This window comes from Trichoplusia ni, chromosome 9 (genome assembly GCF_003590095.1).
Source record: "Trichoplusia ni isolate ovarian cell line Hi5 chromosome 9, tn1, whole genome shotgun sequence".
In the NCBI taxonomy this organism is placed as follows: Eukaryota; Metazoa; Arthropoda; class Insecta; order Lepidoptera; family Noctuidae; genus Trichoplusia; species Trichoplusia ni.
The window spans coordinates 10143503-10166836 of record NC_039486.1 but is presented as its reverse complement, the minus strand read 5'-3'; the positions used below and the strand labels follow the sequence as shown (position 1 = coordinate 10166836).

The 23334-nt window shown below is 36.8% G+C and overlaps 1 protein-coding gene across 1 annotated transcript in view; it reads left to right on the top strand.

Moving 5' to 3' along the window:
* The window catches only part of LOC113497433 (centromere-associated protein E-like), a 51258-nt gene that overhangs the window by 9998 nt on the left and 17926 nt on the right, over positions 1-23334 (top strand). Inside the window, exons 8-20 of the mRNA XM_026876985.1 lie at positions 758-865; positions 11973-12079; positions 13031-13168; positions 15488-15623; positions 16043-16175; positions 16480-16589; positions 16699-16817; positions 17323-17479; positions 18248-18595; positions 19327-19377; positions 19810-20169; positions 20871-21002; positions 22038-22187. Coding sequence (XP_026732786.1) covers positions 758-865; positions 11973-12079; positions 13031-13168; positions 15488-15623; positions 16043-16175; positions 16480-16589; positions 16699-16817; positions 17323-17479; positions 18248-18595; positions 19327-19377; positions 19810-20169; positions 20871-21002; positions 22038-22187 — 2049 coding nt within the window. The remainder of the gene's footprint in view (positions 1-757; positions 866-11972; positions 12080-13030; positions 13169-15487; positions 15624-16042; positions 16176-16479; positions 16590-16698; positions 16818-17322; positions 17480-18247; positions 18596-19326; positions 19378-19809; positions 20170-20870; positions 21003-22037; positions 22188-23334) is intronic.

The following is a 23334-nucleotide window of genomic DNA, read 5'->3' as shown; positions in this document are numbered from 1 at the left end:
GAAGCACACGTCTTTATTTGTATATAATTAATGGACCCTTTCTATCGGAAACGGTAAACGTAAAATATTATAACAACAGTATTATATCATTTACTAATCACTTGAAAACATCATTACTCCTTTTGTTTAGACATGTACTCGCTTTGGGCTATCAATCTCGGTGATAAGGGGTCAAATATGGCACATTAACAGTCGTGTATATTCCTTACAAGGGTGCAGTCGCATCTAGAAATGTGGAATTGAAAATTTCTTTATTTATTGAGTGTTTTTGAGATATATTTTGGAGTTATGGGTGATTTACTTGTAAGTGGATTTCCCTATAAGTTATTGTGACTGTGATGGATAAGGGTTTGTTATGGGATGCCCAATGCTTGTTTTTCATGCTATGGTGATATTGAGGTGATAGTTTCCGAAAGGCTTCATAAAATAATTTTGCGCTTAACTTACCTATTCAAGATATTATAAATTACCACACACAAGTTAAGTCTTCAAATTAGAAGATATCACGTATACCTGTCCCGCCTAAAGATTATAACCTTGTCTTAAATCTCTGACTGTAGATCTCTATAAGTTTTAGGACAAACATAGCTGGAACAAAAGGCGACAGCTAAATGCCACAATACGCGAAGCCAGGTTTAACACTAGTGTTGAACGTTGGTCCATATGTTTGATATCAAACTCTTTCACGGACTCTTATAGTGACGTACTAAATATTGGAGATTAAACTCTGTTCTAAAGTGACGTGTTCGTTTACCAGGTGCTTCTGTCCGACCCTGACGCGGAGGTATCAAGCTGGCCGCTGGAGCTGGTCGCGTTGAGGGACAAGATCTATGGAGACGCCGCTAAAGCACATTGTGAGAAAGAGGTAAGTTGTTATTGTCTGTGCCATAATAATTGCGATTAATGTAGGTACATACAGTGTGAGTGTGTTGCCAATCCAATCATTAAACCTTCAGCACCCTAATTATTTTTTACGTTCTTTATGACCAATGTTGTTGTTGTTAGTAAATATAACATAATGCGAAGGGAGTACATAAATATGAATTCCAAAGAACAGTGACAGTTAAAGACAATCTGAATCTGCTTGTATTGAAACGTTTTGGTATTTTCGGTGAGCTTAGACCGCTGGAGTTTATTTTATTTCACTTAATATATTCAAACGGAGCTACGCTGTTTGCATATTGTAATGAGAACAATACTGTTGATATTAAAACAGAATACACACTACTATAATTATCCTGTGACCCACTTCGACTGACCGGCTAATATTTACTTCATAGATCTTAGTGTTATACTTCATAACTGGGTCCTGTTTGACTATTGATTTAGTAATATTCTAAATACATATTTTAAATTTCATTGTTGAGTACAAATTATTCTTTAAAAGTTGGTACTAAACCAGCAACAGAAATCATTGTTTAACTTATAGTAAAATGTAAAAGAAATGAGGTTGATAAAAAAAATGATCTACAATTCTTTCTTTCTCTACTTTAAGACTAAGCTTTTCGAATATTAGTCACTGGAGTGATTCTAAGTCTAATTATTTAAGCTTAATAATAACATCAAACCGACGCCCACACCCTCGGTTCTACAATTAGGCACCGCAGTACCACACAATGATCTTTTTACAGCGCCAGTCATCGTCGCTATAAATCCCCTGTACGGCCGATAAATTCCCATGCACTTAGACAACATGGTCTGTCTATAAATACCAACCACCCTCGGATTCCCCTCCCGTGACTACCAATTGTAAATCTGAACCAAAGTTTTGGTTTAAACCACTTTTTGGTCATTTTCTTAGTAACGCTTAATTAGCGTAACGTTAACGTACGTGTTCGCGTTTGTTCCCATGTAGGTAGAGCAGAGATTTTCTTGGAACTCGCTTTCTAGACTAAGAATAGGTGGCGTCCCCTCACTCGCTCTGAGTGTCACCAACGGCGCTTAAAAAGCTCTAACTTAGATTGCTCTCGTTTGTAAACAAGAATACTTTTCGAGAGAGAATATACCAGATAAGATTATTTCACTTCAATAATCAAAGAAAAGAGGATATTAGCTCAATCGTAACTTAAACTTCTTACTGCCTTTTCAAGATTTTACTTGTGATATGTTAATTTTGTTATAAAGTTCATAAAAAGTGTTCTAACTTTTTCCATTTTAGTGGAACTCCCTTGTCACAGGTGGTCGCATCTGTCCGATCTATTAATATGCCGCCGTATTAGGACACGGCCTGTACTATGAACTAGATGCGTGCTCGACACGCACACAAGACTATGCGGTAGTGCATACTGCAAGTATAGTGAGTACGAGACTACGAGCTGAGCTAGCATACTGACCCATTTCAGATATTGTTTATTGGAAATATTTACACTACGCTACTACATAGATTGTGTAGCTTAAAATAAGTACTGTTTCTAAACAGACTGCTGAATATGATACAATATTGCTGCAGAGCTCTGTCCGTTTTAAATATTAAATATATTGCGAAAGCGTTCTTTGTGCTATAAATATTTATTCATCTTTTAGTAAATATTTGCAATGCCTTTTTTAGGAATCCAATTAAATTAGACAATATAAAAGACATTAATGATTTACAGAGATGTCTTTGGTAATCCTTTCGCGAAAAGTTTCCATTCTTCTTCTAAATATTGTTACTTTTAAAGCTAAGAAAGCTTAAGGATAGTTTTCAAACGGTTGTCAAGTCATAACACCTCTAGTTGCACTATGCGTTACCGCTCATTGGGAACGATGCGCCGAGTTGAGTGAACCGCCATCCATTCTAATTTTACCATTTAACATTTATTTACTATGCGCCTGCGCCTGCGCCGCCCAATCAAATGTCACGTGAGATAATACGACGTCAGCTTTATGACAGATATATTAATTCCCCTGAAGGCTAACGAAGCTGTCTTCCGTCTCACTTTGCCAAACTTTTTGTGAGGTTACTACAATATGGCTTTAGTTCAAACTATTTCAAACGTCCGATATTCGATTAACAATAGTCGATCGCTCCAGAAAAAACATCATGTTCTAACATTTTTACGTATGTATTTGCCTGTCTTTTGAATCACGTATAATTATATTATATCAGGTATTGTAAGAAAAACAACTCTCCACTTTTTTCATACTGAACCAATTCAGATACATTAAATTATTTGTGTAGGGAGAGGATTAAGAAATGCGGCATTACTTTTACCCTGCCTCATAAACACTGCACTAAACACGCATCATAACCCTTTTACAACGCATAACTAGCGCATATTGTGTTGTGCTAAGGAAATAAGAGCCTTACGGCACAAGTTAAAAGATTGAAATTAGATTGTAGTAAAACAGTCTCATTTGTGGCAGTTAAAACTTGTAATGTTTTGTGCAAGATTGGATTGTTTCCGTTTGTGCAACTCCGGTACTTCCAATGAAATATAGTTCACATCACATTTCGTTGAATGAATGTGTTGTTTTAGACGTCAATTAATAATTAATAATTCCCGCAGACTGTGCTCTGCTCTATTGAAAACATACTTCAACAAAATTCATTGTTATATTTCTCCTAGCCCAGTATTTAATTTAACTGCACGGATAGCCGAGTGGTTGAGGTTGCCACGCCAAACCCACACAGCGCGGGTTCGATCCCCGCCTAGGACAAGAATTTGTGTGTGTTCCACGAATGTTTGGTGTGAGTCTGGGTGGGTGTCCTTGTGCCTGTGACTTGAATGTTTATAAAACCCCCGCGACACAGGGATTATATTCCTTAAGGAGGGAGTTGTTCTTTAAAAAAAAAACCTATAAAGCAATAGTAGAACATAAATCATTATATTACATCACATTGGACCGAATAACGATTTATTTTTTATTTATCAATAACCATTTTCCCGGACGTGGTCTATGTGAACATAACATGCACATCCTGAGTATGCTTCTCTCTCACATTAACTTTAGTCCTTCAACAAGTGATTAAATATCTGTGGGTTTTTATGTCTTTACCATAAGAATTTTCATATGATTGATAGTCACAGGATTTGTACCTACGTTGTGCTTAAAACTTACAATTAACCGTGATAGAAGTCGTATTGAACTTTAACGGATCTTACCCGGATAAAATACATTGCTTTTAACCTATAAGACTGCAACTTTCTGGCTAAGGAATACGAGAGCCTAGAACTGATGCATGAACCCTGTCCTGACTGATAAACATGTTATTGAACATGAGTTTTGTACATCCCAACTTCATTTCTTATCTTGTCGTTTGATCAGCAATCTTTAGTCAGATACGATAAAACTTTTTTATTTACTTTTCTCATAGGCTGAATTATTTTTTGGACGTTCAAGGTAGTATATCTACATAATATATATATTCTAAATTTTTGATTGTTGAATAAAATAAGCAACCAAAAATTCTCTAATAATATGCGATTACGTGTCATTTTAGGTGCACGATTAGAATTTGTAATCGATTCGGGTTTTACAAATTGCCCGAATTGATAGTTGCTTACCGGTGATGAATTTTAATGGCGTTCCTATTACGCAACTGTAAGGGAGTTCATTACTCGTAAGTATGTGGTACAAAAAAATATGTGACGAAATACGGTGACACAATATATGATGTATGTATTTGTCACAAGGCGATCCCAGTGGCTTAAGGGTCAGTGAAAAATGTCATGATACCCCATCATCGTAATATTTGTCGGTCGGCTCATCTCTGAGACCCTCACTACGCATCCATCGAATTCCCTGTTTAGGGTAACTACGATGTACGTAATGTGTCTCAAATCGCATCACGCTTTTTAAAGGAATTTTTTTTTGTTGTTTTTTGTTTTCACTAGGTATAGGCTAAAATTATTCTCAAATACGATATGTCGTCGCCATAAGTAAATGTTATTCGCAAGAAACATGCTTTGAAATTCCCCATATGGCCTCATATCTGATATTTCTAATAGCACACTATAAAGGTACCATTTCCCCATACTTGCCATTCCTGATGCCTGCCCAGCGAGCCCTTCAGTCCAGGCAACACGTTTGCTAATGTTTCATAGAGATAAGCTGCAAATGCCTCTCTCGACTGACCTACTAATCTTCGTGAATCTCTCGCGTTATCACTGCTAGTAAAAGCATGACTGTTTCGCGTTACGCCTTCTGTTTTGTTTTTTATCAATGAGTTCCATTTAGAAAGCCATTATTGGACTGTGTTTGAAATACTATTGCGTATGTTTTGATTGTTTAATGTAAGCACTTTAAACATTTTATAATGTACGTTCAAAGATATATTATTATCGTTTGCTAAGCTACACATCAGTCAAGACAGTCGTTACTTTCCACTATGATATGACGTCGTTGATAATCACGTGCATATGAGTAAACTTGGAAATGTGATAGTAACTAAGAAAATGTATGAGAAACATGTTCATATTATTATATATATTTGATTCTGTTGACCTTACAAGTAATGTCTTTCGTCATTCTGCACTTGTTAAGCATGTTCGTTGTCAGTTAAATCATAACTTTTAATAAGTATCCCCGCTGTGGCAAGGTAGATGACTTTTAGTTTCCCAAGCTACTTGAACGTTTTTATTCATCAATCGTTTATTGCCTGTAACTAGCTTTTGTTATTAAGTCTTCTTCCATTGTTACTTTCACTCGTAGAAGCATTTAAGGGCAGTTAAGTAATTATCAATTTCTTTACTTTACTAACTCCATGCTATAAACGTCTTGTTTGAAAAAGTATGCTGTTGATAAGTCAACAAGATAAAGACTGCCTATAGTGCCTATATAACATTTAAGTTTTTCTGAATATTGCCTTTCAAAAACATGGGCACGTCTTAGGAAAGGACGTATCTTGTTTAGAATAGTATCGCTGATAAAAAGCTATAAAGGGAATGTTTGTTTATAATGATTTTACAGCCAGAAATATTCGTAAAGGAATGTGGGCGCCATAACTATGTAGGAAATTCCTTATAATAAAACTATATAGTCCACAACGGGCCGCCGACATCCTATTATAAGTTACGTAACATAAACATTACATTAACGATCATATGCATGTTGTACAGACGACCGCCGGTAACACTTTGACATTGACGACTCTTATGTTAATGCAGTAAGGTTTAGTTTCGTTGTTTTCTGTCACCAGTAATTTCTTCTGTATAACCCGGAAACATGTACATATGTCCTCCTAACAGCCAGGCGGTCTGGCGCCTCATCTGAGATACTCCAACTAATACTTGGGCATCCTTAACGTTACTGGTTCCTAGAACCTAGTTTTAAACAGAATTACTATTTTCTTCAGAGTTTCAGGTTAAATAACAATACTGACTCAAGAATGTTCTCTCACTCAAATCGTTACAATGGTGACTTTGATATCTTCATGAGTAAACAACATTTTATACCTGAATCAAGACACACCTGAATAAGAACATTATATTATTTGGTATGATTGCCATTGCTTCTGAATACCTTCAAACACATAATTCGATGTACGAAAAACATTGATTTACTTGTGACACATTAACACGCAACCGCGCCACCCCTTTCTAAGATTAGCAATAAACAAAAGATTGAGACCACACGGCGCGTCTCACGGCGGCCCTTATCCTGCCGCTATAAAACGGACATCTAAAAATAAATTGGTCACATCCGGCCTCTTTATATGGAGTTTTTTTTCTTAATTTTAGACATAATTGATTCTAATAAGCTAAATAGGTTGACATCAAAGTTTGGTAAGAAGTGACCGTTACAAGGATGGGCTGAAGATATATTTGTAGAAAAAATATAAGAGGCTGAGATATCCTTGTTGAATTCCACTTTGTTTGACTTAAATCTTTTGTCATATCTGTGTGCTATCTACCCAGGCTCGAGTTTCATGAGCAAAAATGTCAGTTAGTAGTAATTTACTACTTACTCTGTTAGATGACCGTTGTACCAGATGGATTTGAATCTGAGACAGGACAACGTCCTACAGTTGTGGTAATTATATTAACTGTAATGGCCGCTGCGGGCTTTCTAATGGCTTTATCAATAGACGTTGTTAGTTCAGACATAGATCACATCTGTGCCGTACCGACTAACGAACGAGATACTGTTGATGAATGATTAATATAATATACTAGCTGTTGCCCGCGACTTCGTTCCCGTGGGTAGAAGTTATAAGTTATGATTTATACCTGCCCTGTTTTTTCACATTTTCCATAGTACCTATCTTCGCTCCTATTAGTCGCAGCGTGATGGTTTATAGCCTTCCTCGATGAATGGTCTATTCAACACAAAAATATTTTTTCAATTTGAACCAGTAGTTCCTGAGATTAGCGCGTTCAAACAAACAACAAACTCTTCAGCTTTATATATTAGTATAGATTAGCTGCTGGTATAACAACCAGCCTTCAAAGTAAACTTGTAGTTATTTAAATGCTGTAGTACTCTCGTCTGAATGAATTTAAGAAGCCTGAAAGTTAAAGTTGTCTCTTTTAACATCTGTATACACAAAACTATTCGTCCTCATGAAAACTAACCTATCCAAACATAACGAATCCCAATGTTTTACTAGGCGCTGGCTGTTTCTAAATGGTTTAATCAAGATTGACAGCTGGAACTATTTAAGTATTTACGTGCTTGAAGAGCGTGTTAATTTGACGGCTGATGCGAAACGGTCTCATGTGTATCGGGTTGTGGGTATTTATTTTACATATGTAACAGATTTCTTGTGATAGTACAGTGTATTGATGTCATATGTTTGCGCTGAAAATAGGGACACTGTTCTTATAAATCTTTATTCGTATTCTTCTTCTTTCTATCTAATCTTTATTATTAAATCGTATCTTTCTCGATTTTTGGGCGGTGTCTTTCCCCCATTAAGGGTTCTTCAAATAAAGGTCCTGAGGTAGCTCAAGACCGTTAATTTTGAGAGTCAGCTCTTTCAAGTGCCTTATAAAATAAAAATAACAATACAAAAATAACAACAATAAAACACGCAGGTTGAACATAGGAGTGGTAGGCGCATTATTCCTAGCGTGAAGTCATAAAGAGAATGGTCAAATTAAAGCAACACACAAAAAAGTACTAAATCGTATGTTATAACTGCTAACTCGTATATGAATAGTTAAATACTAACATTACACTAACATCTCACATTGCCTTAATAATATATAAATATTGACAGTTTTACAGCTCAATCAGACACAATTTCTATATCTCGTAGGTTCTAAGCGAGGAGATGCAATAAACAAATAAGTGCTTTCAGTACCGAGTCGGACGCTTTCCGCTACGGACGTCTATGCGCACGCGTCGCACGTGTCCGCAATTTGGGCGGGAGAAAAACGCGTACGCGAATTTAATTCTTAACGTGACCCATTAAGGTTCTATTTCGTTTGTATGTGTTGTACATGTGAGATAAACCCGACCGTTACACTGTGACCGTTTTTAATTTGTGCAACGAATGATTAGGGAAAACGTGATTTATTTGGGATGTGGTTGTTCTTAGAATTGTGGCACGAAACAATATACAATTGTTAAAAATAGTATGATTTGGAAGTTATCGGGTGTCGGTTTTTGTGTGGAGTTGTTTTGTGCTGCATACAAGCATCGAAATTACGGGAAAATCGACTTAAATAAATTCGCATGTTCATATCATTATGTTTATAGTACATCGGATGACGTTATGTATCTGACCGCAGAAATGTTTCCATATCTCAGGGAAACGGATACTTGTATGTGTTAATGTACAAATAGTACTGCAAAGTGCAGTAAATTATATATACTGCAGAATTTACAGTACTTATTTATATATTCACGTCTCAATATCATTCGAACAACTCGACAGCTCCATTCAGAATTCCAAACATTTGCTTATCCAAGAAAATGAGTCCGATTTCGCTATGGTATTTTGAAACGAATGTTCCTCTATTATTTTGTCCTATTTCTGTGTGAACTGCACATTTAATATAACGATTACACGAGCATATGTTTTGTGAGAACATTTTGCAAACTATTTGGACACTGAGCCAATGTTGACGGAAACGACGTGTCTTTGTTAACGAGACAAGTTTATGCATTCTTTGATACGAGTACAAATAAAAGCGTTATCATATAATAGAACTACTAGTTATGAAAACAATATGTACCATGCACTCATGACCTAAAGGTCATTTGTCATTATTTAGTAAAAAGGTTATTTATAACTCGAGACCTTTTTACTAAGGATATTAAGGAAATACTGAAGAGTATAGGTCGTTCCGCGTAAAACAGCCTTATTATTTGAGAATGTAAATTTGTATGAGACGCTACAATTATGAATTTAAAGATAGAAATTTCCTTGCAAATATTTCGCGTAGGTTGCTAAAATACATTGTTATTTTCGGGTATATAATTAGAACAGCAAATTCATCGTGATGAATGACTTTCATTTGCTTCGCCTCTGCTTTTTTCAGCTGGATGTTAGTTGACGTCATCGTTAGAAAAGAGATCTCGAGTTAGATGTCGTTTTCGAGTCGTCAATGTCAGAATAGGTGCCCAAATACTTGGCAATAAATCTGTCCCCATAGTTAAATATTCCCGCGTTTACGTTGGCATGTAAATTAATTCACGCACTAAAATTATAAAAATGTTAAAAGGACCGACTGACGTCAAAATAATGTTATTGTGTATGATTATTTGTTGGTACACTGTATGACCTACACATAAACATCACAACCAGGCGCTATTTAAATCAATTTAGTCTTTTCAACCACAAATATTTAATTCAATAATAATTCCCCTTCCAATAATCACAATAGATTCTCCCGCACCATTAAACACATTATAAATATATTTACAATCGAACCCACCAAACAAGTCGGTGGGCTATTGAAGGGCACTTGAAAAGCTCAGTGTTTACATCGTCATGTTTCATGGGAGAAATTATTGAAGAGCATTGAACTTGACATTTTAATGTACCCCTTGTGTCGCCAGATGGCATCATTTTAATGGTCCAAGCTTTAATTAGATGTAATGTCTGGATGTCAAATGCGCTTTTGTATGTTATATCACGCCTGTATTTCTCTGAGGATTGAATAAATATACGCGTGAGTATTTATGATGGAAGTCATTTGATAAATTTCTCTTCGTATTAATTTTAATAAAAAAATGACTCCAAAACTTATTTAACTAATTCTTGTATGAAAAACATTCAACTCACGTGCTCTCTCAAATTAAATATTTCCTTTAGCTAGATTCTATTTCCTTAAGATAGGTTGCAGTTGACTTTTTTTTCCTATTTTCTTGAAGAATTTGTGAATCAGAGTTGAGCGCGCTCTATTGATTACGAGGTTTATAAAATTTCATTTGCTCAATATTAGCTAGACATGTTACGATACCGTTATGTACCAATTGATTATAACGTACCTTAATTAATTCAACATGTTTGTCTAATTAACAAGGTAGGTAAGTAATAGATCACGGAAGCACTGAACACCGCACACGATCCAATTCCCGTATATTTAAATGTTTAATGATCACGTCCTAACTTACTGTAAAAACAAAGTTCCCTCGTTTATTGCCCTTTCATTATCAATCGGTAACAATAAGCAAACACTGCAACTTAGCATCATCAGTTGTTCTGCTTTATAACAATAGCACACCAAAATATACCCTATACTTATCACAATAAAGGTGTTGATGTTTTGTATTGAACACGTGCATCCGTTTGCCCACACATGGCTATGTTTTTTCTTGGAATTATTTTTGTACGCAGCTGGGTTTGTTTTGTGAGGGTAGTATGATATTTTTGTATTGTTTAACCTACTCTTGTCTTTTGTGACGATGTAAGCAATACTTTTTTAGTTTGAGAGAACTGTATGACGTAATGATATAATAAATTCTGGTTTTATTGAGGTCGGCCCCCATTTTCAGCCTTGGTGATCTAATTCTGTCGTTTTATAAGAATTTAAACAAATTCCGTACTTTATTTTATTAAAGTGAAAATAAATGGGATTTTCTTGATCAGTATTTATTTACATTACACGAATGTATTGGTGCAAAACTTCATATTTTATGGGCGGTGATGACGCATGTCAGTATATGTGGCGTTATCCCAAACAACTCGAACGTTCTTTTTTGTGGTTTTGGTTACTTAGTCCAAAGTACTAACATATGCATATTATAACGTGTTGATCAGTAATAAAGGGCGATAACAAAGTACCCACTTAAAAACATCTTAAGAAAATGACCTGGAGGGTAGTATGGAAGGCGAATTTACAAACGGTGACTTTAGTCATTAATGAAAGGATGTTCAATTAAACCAGTCTTAATGTATGTAATCTAATGTCCTAAGATTTTGATGCAAATGTCGGTAATTAGAAACAAGTTCTTTTACATTATCATAAAATTCTCCCTAGAGTGTATTGTCGTATATTGTATCGTGCTCCACAATTTTCACACGTAAGTCAATCCCTTTACAGTATAATTTACATTGAGAAGTGCATAATGTGTAAACTGACGAGACATGTAGAAGTGTTGATAAAGTTGGAATTGTTCAATGAACTGAAGACATAGTGTTTGTGATATTGACGATGCGACTTCATTATGGTGATATTAAGAAAGTTTTTGGTATGTTTAAAAGTATACAAATGGGATTTTAGTCATAAGTATTTAATGAATTATATATTTAGTTTAGATTATATACTTAACCTAAAAATATTGTCTAACATTCATGGTTGGGAACTTTGGTATTGCTAAATAACTGTTATCGTTTAGCGCCAAGTTCAATGATATTTCGTCGAATGAATTGAGTTCTTCTGATAGATGCCATGTTTGAGGGTTTTCAATATTATGTTATGTTCAAATACATCTATGATTCAAACACATAAAAAATAACTAACACACAAACCAATCGTATTTAATAGTAATATAATGCCGTGCACTTTACCTGAAGCCGTTTAAGGTTCACTTCCGTGTCACGCATTAATCTCCCGTTTCCTTTAATCTAGAGATTAACCGATATCGTTTGTTAACAGTGTTCAAGTCTTCGCGACGAGCTGACCGTCGGCGAGGACAAGTGGAAGCAACGCCGGAACCTCAGCTTCGACCAGAACAGACAACTGGAGGAGGTCACCAGGGAAAGGTCATTATTGTTTTGTAATCATTTTCACTTACAAAATGCCAAGGAACTTAATTTCCCATTAAAAATGATGTTGTTCCTGAATTTGAGTCTGCGTTGAAGAATTGTGTCAGATTTATTTATTGCTGCTGTTTTTATGTTACTCGTTAGCCAAAAAGAAAACCGTTGTTGTAATATGTTTGATTGAATAATATAACATTGGCCTTCGTGTCCTTTGTCAGTCGTGGGCTTGAAATTGTTCCCCTTGGAATGCTATCATGAGTAACTCAAAATTTATTATACATATTTAAGGTTCGGACTCACAGGTCACAGTCTAATTCTACAGTATGAATGTTTCACATTGTAATAAATTCAACTGTTGCTAGACAGTTTTACTGTAGTTATCTAACACATGGGATAGGGTTTGATTCTGGGTTAAAGTGTAACATGTGTTGTTCCTGGTTACGTCACTTCTATGCCGATAATCAGACGCGCCGCGACTGTTCTTGTTTACAAACAAAAACAGTTCCGAATAATTTATATCCCGAAATGTTTATGATTATTGTGTATACCGACATGAGTCATGTTTGAAAATGAAGATAGCATTATCAAACATTATATAAATCAGCCGCTATAGATAACTATGAGTCTGTAAAGCTATTTAAAAAAAGGTAACCTAAGTAAAACACGATTATTGGTTAAGGATCATCTTTATCCTTTGTTATAACCTTGCCCTTGACCTTTCCTTTATAGAGCAATTCATGTTGACAATCGCCTAACAATAATAGTAGCTAGGTTACATTGAGGATCTAGGAAACAGACTTAGGAAGTAAAGGATCGTACGATAAATTGCTTACTCTAGATTTTTTCATGGTCACCTTATCTTACCAAGGCTTTTCACCTGCTGTATATTATTTTAACAACCACACATTTGTTTTGTATGTATGTAGTAATATTATAATATGTACATTACAGGGATGACCTGAAGCGCGTGGCAGTGAGCCTGCACCGCGTTGTGGGGCAGCTGGTGGCGTACTGCGCCAGCGCCGAGGACGAGCTCAACCGCACCGTGCTCGCGCAGCTGCTGGCCCGCCTCGTGCCCGGGGAACACGAGTGAGACTCTTTTGAATAATATATTACTTTATATTATTATTGATAACCCGGTTACATGTTTGGAGTGCTAGGTAAAAAAGGTGTTGTGGAGAAATGTCCATTGACATTGGAAGCAGGCACAGTAATGAGGATTATAATAGTGGATATTGGGAAAATACGAACTCAAATCTATTTAAGGGTTTCTTTAATAAAACATACACTTAGGATATAATTTTTATCTTACATAAGTAGTAAGAAGTAGTTAATATTTCTGATTCTCTATTTATTGTTTATTTTTTTCTTTTTTCTTAATCAGCTTATATATAGTATTCGAAATAAGTTTAACGATGCTATTTCGAGAACTTAAATCCGTGGTCAAGTCAACCACGTTGTTTTATATGGTTGTTGTTGCGCCATTGACAAAACAAGACTGTTTGGTCGGCCGGCGTCGTGCGCCTTGTTTTGTTGTTCCACGCTTGTGGCTTTGATCTATCAGCATTGTATGCTGTGTATTTAGTTTAGCCGCCGTTACTCGAAATATTAGTCACGATGCACCGAGATGGGATTGCTAAAGAAAAGAATCGTTCGTTACATTAATAAGATTTTGTCCAATTTGGGATACTTTTAAAACACTTGATGTTTTGAATTTTGAAGTGTTACATTCATATTTAGTCACTTTATTTGTAGATCTATAACTTAATGTAAACAAACATAGGATTTTGTTTTTTTTTTATGAAAAAATCACGTTCAATATTTCAATTAACTTTTATTTAATAATTTTATTGCAACCATAATAAAATCGGTCGTGTTAATAATTGCTACATATTAAGATTTGCGAGAAATGATTATCTCTGAAAAGTGTTTGGCGACTCGCCAGAGCTGTGTGCACTCCCACTAATAATGATTTATTAACATCGATTTGTCAGCGGGTGGGATTTCACCTAAATGAAAACGTTTTTTTAGGCTATTTATGCATAAACAATCGTAATTTTTTGAGTTTCGTACCATATACCAAATTCCTTTACCCAAAGTATTATAGATAGTTGAAATTTTATACGTTATGTATTTGTTATTGGTAGTATTGTAGTAGTTATGTACCGGTGTTATTATAATAGTCATTTTGGTTGTTGTTTATTTGTTGATCTCTTCCCGACAATACTAAATTTGTCATTAGAAACAAATAATTGGCTTCCACCCAAATTATAAGCAGAGTCATAATTCTGATTGTCTCTAAGCTCGTATATTAGAATGTCTAAATATTTGATACCAGACTCTTATTCGGCTTTAACAAGTGTAATGAACGGGGAAGTTCAGGCGTGATTAACGCAGCTCCATAAAATATTATGTGTCCGTCGTCGAAGTCGCCTTCCGTGTATAATAAATAGAATTTCAGCTTTACTCTAATAACTTCACAGTGCGGCTCGCATTGTTGTTCGCTGAACAATTACGTATTATATCTTGTAGGATAAGCAGACCAGTCAAAATAACACTGTCTTGGTTGTCAAAGAAGTGTTCGATTAAAACTCTAAAAGCTTAGAGATACTTTGGCGTTGTTGAAAACAAAATTGAAGAAGAGTTGCATTAGATTAATCATTTAAGCGGCTTACGTCGTGCTCCTACTAGCCTGAATTGAAAAAGTCCTTACAGAACAAACCTTTATAAAAAATATACATTTGAACTTGCCGATCTCAGTTCTGAATAAGAAAGTAATTTCACCTCAAAGAATTAGCAAATGATAAGATCCTGTATCTGTCTGGCGTGACGCCAGCACGCTTGCCCTTTCCGTGTACCGCTGCACTCGTCTCGCGGCGTGTGGGTGGCTCGCGCTAAATGCGGCGGATTACATGCGCGACTCGCACTCTATCATGTCACGTGTCAACTCAGACAAAATACACAATATTAAATTAATTATGATATACTTTACGTAATAGTGGGTTACGTTAGTCCCAAAAGTGGGTGAAGTTACCAAAAATACGTATTTTGGTATGCCCTTTGGCCTGTTGGTCTAGTGGTTGGAGGCCCTGACTGCTGGATACTGGAGGTCGTGGGTTCGATTCTCACGCAGGACAAATGATAGTGTGCTGGGCATGATCATTTGTTCTGTGTCTGGGCATAATTTATCTATAATATGTATGTGTTTAGAAATATATGAGGATGTTTATCAGTTGTCTAGTACTCATAATACAAGCTTTGCTTAGTGTGAGACTAGTTGGCTTTGTGTGAAAATAAAAAAAAAACTTCCTTTTTAAACTTAATTTCCAGCCTTCCTATTGGCTTTTTACAATATCCTTCAAGCAAATAATATGGCAGTTGATATTAATCCGCAATGATATTTTCCAGTACTATATTGGACGAGGAGTCTCGCCCGACGACGCCGGAGCTGTCGGGCGAGCTGAACACGAGCCTGGTGTCGCGCAGCGGCAAGCATGTGCACTTCGCGCCTGATCTCAATGCTATACTGACGGATTTCGATGAGGTACGTCACTGTCGTTAGTTGAGCTTTACCGTTTTAATCATATCTGTCTTTATACAGACTATTTTACATTTTTAACTCAAAATTTGCATAGTTAGGTGCATAGGATAGTTACTGAAAATTAATAGAGAAGTAGTAAATTTCGTTCATAATATTTATAGACGGTAAAGATTAATATTTTGTCTGCCACTGTGTAATTACATGATAAATGATAACTACGTCACGTTACAGTCATGACTAAATGACAGAATGGTGTTGTGCACATTCACTACTCTCTTTGTTGTGACATAATTAACATGACACGTGGTCATTTTGACTTAGGCAGTCAAAGATTAATCAAATGATGTTACAATAGCTGCACTGCATAGAATAATCCTACACATTGAGTAGTGAATATTGATGCGTGTGTTGTGTGTGTGCAGGAGGGCCTGTCGGTGTTCCTGGCGCAGCAGCGCGACGTGAGCGCGGACATCAAGCGCGAGCTGGAGCACTCGCTGCGGCGGCTGCGCCTCGAGGCGCACGCGCTGCTGGACCTGTCCGCGCGCCTGCCGCACAGTCAGTACTGCCTTATCTCTAAACTTTGTTATTCGTCTCAGGACGAACAATACATTGTTGCCAATGTTTGATTGATTTCATTTTACTTGAACTGTACGGGACATTTGCTCTAAAATTCCCCTTCCCTGGCTCGAGTCCTCAATAAAGTTTATTTATTTTCTAACGTTTGTTTGTTGTTTAGGTATTTATTCCATTGACTATACTATTAGCTGACAAACTTTTGTTAGTTGTTTGTGCGTATGATTTAGATTGCTCCTAAACATAATCATTGATTTTGTTATCTTCTATGTTCTCTGTTATGTAGAAAGTCGGATTGACACCAACATGCTGGAATCAAGTGTACAGATCACCGAACTAGTTGAAGACCTGGATTCCAAACAGAAATCCTGCGACAACTGTGAACTCCATAGAAAGGTAATTTTCATTTGTGATTTTAATAATTGAAATTCAGGATATTTTGATATCCTATTGACTTCTAATCAAATAAATTTCCAAATATAACTTTACATTTTATTTTATTTAGAACATGGAGGAAGCGATGTCTGAATGTCTACAGCGTGAAAATTTACTTCGTTCGGATTTAGAAGCTGCCATGATAAAGATTGCGCAGTTCATGACCAGTGGCGAGGTTATAGCTGAAGGGTAAGATTTTTGGTATTGATTATTATTAGTTATTCATGATTGATGTAATATTAGTAGTTTGTAATCATTATGTATTGATGCCATTTTGAAGACGGCTATAAAAATAAATTATTGTTGTTGAGGTGAAAGTTTCGTATTTGACCTTTTATGATTGAATGTTTCTGCTTACATAAAATGGATTGTTCATTTTCATTCAATGTAGTTTTCATGTACAATACTTTTATGACATAATATAATGATTAAAAAATGTCTTTAGAAGGTAAAGGGTTGCGAGCTACGACTTAATTATAGTTATATTAAGGCACCCAAATTTTTCTTTGAAATCATTATTTTTATAATAACTTTCGTTCATACTTATAAGAGCTCAAGTTGGGTACGTTTGACACGTGTCTGCGCTATTGTGGATGTTTTCTGTTACTTAACATTTGAAAGTTTCGGTTCTGGTGTGTAACTAAAGCATCGTCACAGCTGTAAAGCCTTGTAGTGACCGTTGTTATCCCCGCAGCTACGGCACAGGCCCGGGCCCGTGCGGCGGCGGGCCGCGCGCTCGCACCGACGCGGCCGCGCCGGCCCCGCTGTCGCCGGACTGCGGCTCGCCGCGCGCGGGGCTGGCGCGGGACCTCGACTCGCTCTCGCGCGAGCGCGACGACCTGCACCAGCAGGTACTGCGCACACACGGCACACAACAGCTTCATGTATTCACACCCTTGCAGCACTAACACTGGATATATATTCATCTATTCAACTAATACTACAATTTTAAGTAACATGTATCTTTTTGAATTCAGTCAGTCAGTTAGTCAGATGCAATGAACTTAAAACATAACAAATACTATAAATATTATAACACGTATTTCAATTATATCTTTATTCATAAAAAAACACGCTCCACAATATATTTATAATAATAATTATGTTTACAGTATCAAATAAAAAGGTTCATCATAAATGACTCCTAATAATATATTTACTTTATGTATATATTGAAATGAAATAACATTTACTTATTTTGCACCGACGCACGCACAGGTCAAAAGGATGACAGATTCACCCGTACATAAGATATGTTGCGAGAAGGTAAACGCACGATATATATACAATGCTTCTATTTTTATTAATATTTACATCTCTATATGTTATTATTTGTGCCACCGTAGAAGCTTATATTATTATTTTGCACATTACTTTATGCATCGATAAGCATATTACTAGCAATTATTTGCTTATTACATATATTATTGTGTACGGTTCATTTTTATATTCAAAGATTTGTTACTTCAGAACTATAAATTAATTCAAAGTCGACTAATTGACCTACGGATATACAATTTATGTGTACTGTTACTAGTAAGCATGGCTTTACGCAAAATCGTGTCATGTGACGTACTGTGAAAATCTCTGCTTTTTCATTAAGTTAAAGTTAAAAAATTTGTTCGGTGTCGCATGGAATCCTTACTGTGTGTTACGTCATAAATCTTAAGGTAGAAGAATCCACTATTTTTGCTGGAATAACTATGTCCCGGTATAGTGTGAAACTCGAAGCGGAAAAATATGCGTTACTTGAATTTAATGATTTCTTTGACATTTTTATACGGGTTGTCTGTGTACAGTTGGAGGCAGCCAACCGGCAGCTACGTTCGACACGAGCGTTCGTAGAAGAGCAAGCGAGCGAGCGCGAGGCCGAGCGCGACGAGTTCGCGCGCCGTCTGCAGGACCTGCGCGATGATAACGCGAGGCTCGCCACCAGGCTGCAGAACAACGCCAGGATACTCAACGAGGTACGGCCTGCTCGGGTGACACACGCCATGATAGTTAAAGAACTAGAGTGGAGTAAATAGCACTATCTCGTTTACTCTTGTAGCATGAAATTTAAATGTCATGGTACACGTCTCGGGTGGATCTGATTGTATGAAGTGTGGTGATTGTATTGTGTAACGATTAATCGCTATTTGAGTAAGTCTCACCTACTCAAAGTTCAATGAAAAGTTTGCGTTACGGTCTGTCTTAATAGACATTGTTTGACAATTCTGGCTGTATGGTTAACAATTTCAAATATTAATATAGGCGAACATATAGGCGAATAACCTAGCGAAAAATAAGTTAAATTCCTTTATACCAAGGAAAAAAATTAGTATTAAAAAAAACTTAAATTTGTGCTAGTTTTATAATTATTGTTGTCTATCGCTAATCGTGTGGTTCTGGATCTTCCATACTTCTATTTTTATTTACTAAAAATTTAACACTAAGCTCACTGCTATGTTTTTGTTCAAGGTTTTATTTGCACTTTACTAATTTTTTGACCAACAAGTACGACTTAAAATATTTATATAAGTAAAAAAGAATGTTAATTTTCAATATTTATGTTATCATTCCCTTATTTTTTCAATAATGAGAGAAAAGAGTTAACAGGTCTGAAATGAACATAGTTTCTTGACTATCTATGACACCACTATCCAATGTCATACTGGTTGGTCACACTAACCCTTTTCCCCGCACCGTCTACCAACAGATGCACTGCCTTCGTCTCACGTATTGCAACTGTCGTGAACACGATATGCACGTAAGTTTGCTTTCTGTGTTGTAACAACTTGTATGTACATACTTAGTGCTCTTTGAGTCAGAACAAGAGTTAAAAAAGTTCTACTTGACATGAACTTGGAAAAGCTCAACTGGAAGATAGTTAACGCGCGAATACAGCACAATACTGTGGACAAACAAAGACTCGAAGCTAAAGATAGAAGTAAAACACTTATTCTGACTGAAGTGGTATTTTATTATATTAGTATTTGAATATTTGATCTGTTTAAGATTTATTTTGCACCTAACAGCATGTCGAACACGTGATTATTTTGTGGTAGTTTTGTAGTTATTTAAATGTCTGGTGTAATAGTTGTATCTAGTTCATGCTAATAACAAATTTGTATATTTTTATTATTTACGCGTTACTTCTGTGTTCTATTTCCTTTCAATTTCTCACACTCATCCTAAACAGGTCGAACAACTGGAGGCCCAAACCCGGGAGATGAATCAAATCATAACCGAACTGGAAACAAAAAAGATCGCTACAGACGACCAACTCAAAGCTTCAGATGAGAAAATTAGTCTCCTACGAGACATCATAACTAACTTGGAAAGTCAACTGGAACAGAAAACTGCTCACGAGACAGAGATCTTAGAACAATTAGAACAAATGAAACATACGATAGAAGAGAGGGATAGCAAGATGAGGTCGCTGTTGGGAGAGCTGGAGTCGCTGCGGAGCGAGAAGGCCGAGGCCAGTGACGTCACGTGCGTCAAGTGCGGCCAGGAAGACGAAAAGGCCGAGGATCTCCTAGAGAAAGTCAAAGAACAGGTTCGTAGCTAGAATTAATAGTCAATTATTAGGTATTTAATTTGACTCTCATTAGTAACCCTCGATTTTTTATTTATTTTTATTTGTTAAATATACAATTACAATATGTAGTTCTCCATGATGGCTCAGATTTATTTAGATTTTTTCAATAGAGAGTCGTGGAAGGATTTGGGGGGAGGCCTTTGCCCAGCAGTGGGACACAGTAGGCTAGGAAAAAAAAATAGTATGTTAAATACTGAAAACGTATACCAAAAAGTAAAGTTCGGCCGAAACTGGTTTTCCGGCCGTAACCAAAACCGAAACCGTATTTTCAGCCGTGGCTTCAGTTTCGACCAGCACCGAAACCCAAACCAAAACTCACGTGGTCAAGTATAGAATTCCTTAAATTACTGATTTTTTGTGAATTTTACCCATTATTCTGTATTCTGCATTAGTTAGGACTGGTTAAGTTTTGATGCTACGGAGCTATCCGCGAGCGCGAGCGTCAGCCAAAGTGTTGCTGCGAGAATTGAAGTTAGGCGAGCGTGCACGACAACTTCCGAAACCAATTTCGGTTTCGACAAAAGGTTCGGCCAATTTTGGCCTTAACCGAAACTTGATTTTTCGCCGAAACTCGGCCGAAACCGAAACCAGACCTTCGGTCGGAAATTTCAGAAAAGGCTGTTTACACGAGTTTAAATGGATCATGTATCTTTTGACAGTGTCGCTACATAGAAGAGATGATACATCGGCGCACGCGCAAGCTGGAGAGGATCCACGAAGTGTGCTCTACAAGTTGTAGTGAACCCAGCGAAGATGTATCACTTAGAGATCAGAAACACAGGGATTTGGAGGTAATTTCATTTTTAAATGAATATTTTGGATTTGTTAAAGGAAGCAGTGAATTCCACAATCAGGCGTAATTTTTTTTTAATATCTCTATTTGTATAACTAGCACTTAGCAGATGATCACTAGCAATTATTCAAAAATAATTTTTGTTTCGGTGATCCTCATTCTGTGCACACAGGCCGCTTAGACAAATTTCGCTCATGTTTGAGCGAAGCCACATTTTAACCCGCCGTAATGTGCAATATATTTTCTATTGGACAATCGGACATGGCTGGGCAAGAAAAATAGCGAGCGCAATTTTTAATTAATGGGATAAATTGCATTTCCGAAATCTTGATCATATCCCCCATTTACGCCTCCTTTTTTGTACTTTCTTTCCGATATTATGATAGTTGTTAGTTAAGCTCCTTATAGGTTAGAGGCGGGGTGGGGCAAGCGCCCCAGCTAGTACCAGTGCACACTGTGAAATTTTGCTTCAATTGCGGTCACCTATATTTTATCCCTTCATCTTATAGATCCAGCGAAGAACTATAACTTCTGGGAAGAAACCATGTTTTTTTTATGCTTAGTTTAGAAGTTATGCTGACGTCAGCATAACTTCCATTTCAAAATAATAATATGATTTACATAAATCATTGTTTTATCACAGTAACAATACAATATCTAACTTCATACAAAGTTAGGGCATTGTATCTACGACGTACAAAGAGAAATCGTTTTTTTTTCGATTTTCACTAAATTGCGATTTTCTCCGTATTCCTATCGATTCCGTGTCTGATTTTAAGTTTGAGCATGCATAATATAGTTATTGACAATACGAAATAAAAAGCAAATAAGTAATAACTTCTAAACTAAGCATAAAAAAAATCATGGTTTCTTCCCAGAAGTTATAGTTCTTCGCTGGATCTATAAGATGAAGGGATAAAATATAGGTGACCGCAATTGAAGCAAAATTTCACAGTGTGCAGTGTGCCCTACGCCCATGAGCGTGGCGGTTGTAAGTGTTAGTCCAGAGTAGTGTAAAGTCCGGTCCCGGCAGGCGCAGTCCCCGGAGCCGGCGGGCCCGCGGCTGGCGGAGCTGTGCGGCGTGTGGGAGTGCGTGTGCTGGCAGGCGCGCGCCGAGGACGCGCTGCTCAAGCGCCTCGCCGACCTCGACATGCAGCGCGCGCAGCTCACCGACATCGCGCAGGTCAGACTCCTCATCATATTTTTAGTACCCAACCGTCTAGCTGCCACGGTTCATGAGATACGACCTAATATACAACAGACGGACAAACAGCGATTCCTCAGTATAAGATAAGCTGTTTTACCGGATTTTTCAGGAGAAATAAAAGCTGACTTTCGTTAGCGATACTTACCCGAATGACATTAAATACCATTTACACTTTATGAAGTCTCAAATTAAATCTAAAGCAATTTTACAGAGTAATAAAGTTTATTTGCGCACATAAAGTATACGAAAAGAATTTTGTGTAGCGCAGTGAGTCATCGATATTTTTTTTAACCTGAACGCAAGTTTTGATTGCTGCACCGGAATGAACTTTTCTCTACGTCATGTAATCTGAGATAATCTGACATTTTGTGAAACATAGAATGCCCATAAACGCCCGTAATTTGTATCAGCATTTTCGCCACTACGAGCACCTAACTGCCAACTACGTACAGAAAATCTTTAACTTGTAGTAAACAGTGTGGCCCACGCGAACGAATCCGCGGGAAACAGAATCACTAAACAGTTGTGTCATACTGAACATTCAGTAGAATATTTCCTGGATAGAGCCCATTGTACGCTCAGACCTTGGTCCCGCCGATCGCTGGCGACGCGCCAACGATTTATTTTGATATCGCACAGCTCTTTCACAATGACTCGCGAACATCACCGAACGATACCGAAATGTCAACTTCGCGGTTCAAAGTCGGTTTTCATTGTGAATATTCGGTTTGAATTGAATAGAAATTGTTTTATGAATGAATTTTCTATGATGTAACAATATTGTTCTGCAGGTTACATATCAAAATTAATCGCGTAAACGAATTTACTTTGAAGCTGTAAATCCATGACCTGCTTTGCCGCAGATCTAATAATCTAATTAATTCTAGATTATTATTGAATGCTGCCTAATATTTGGCAGATAAATGCCACAATACCACCAACTTGTTGCTACAAAAAGCTTGACAAAGCCGCGGTTGCATATACTCGCCCAAAGTCAGGCGTGTTCCCTTCAAACAGCTCACAAATAGTTTGTATCATATAATTGAGGAACTTATCTGTTATTTCATAGTGATGAAACCTCTTACCCATGCGCCGTATGCCGGCCGGAACATACTGTTAACCC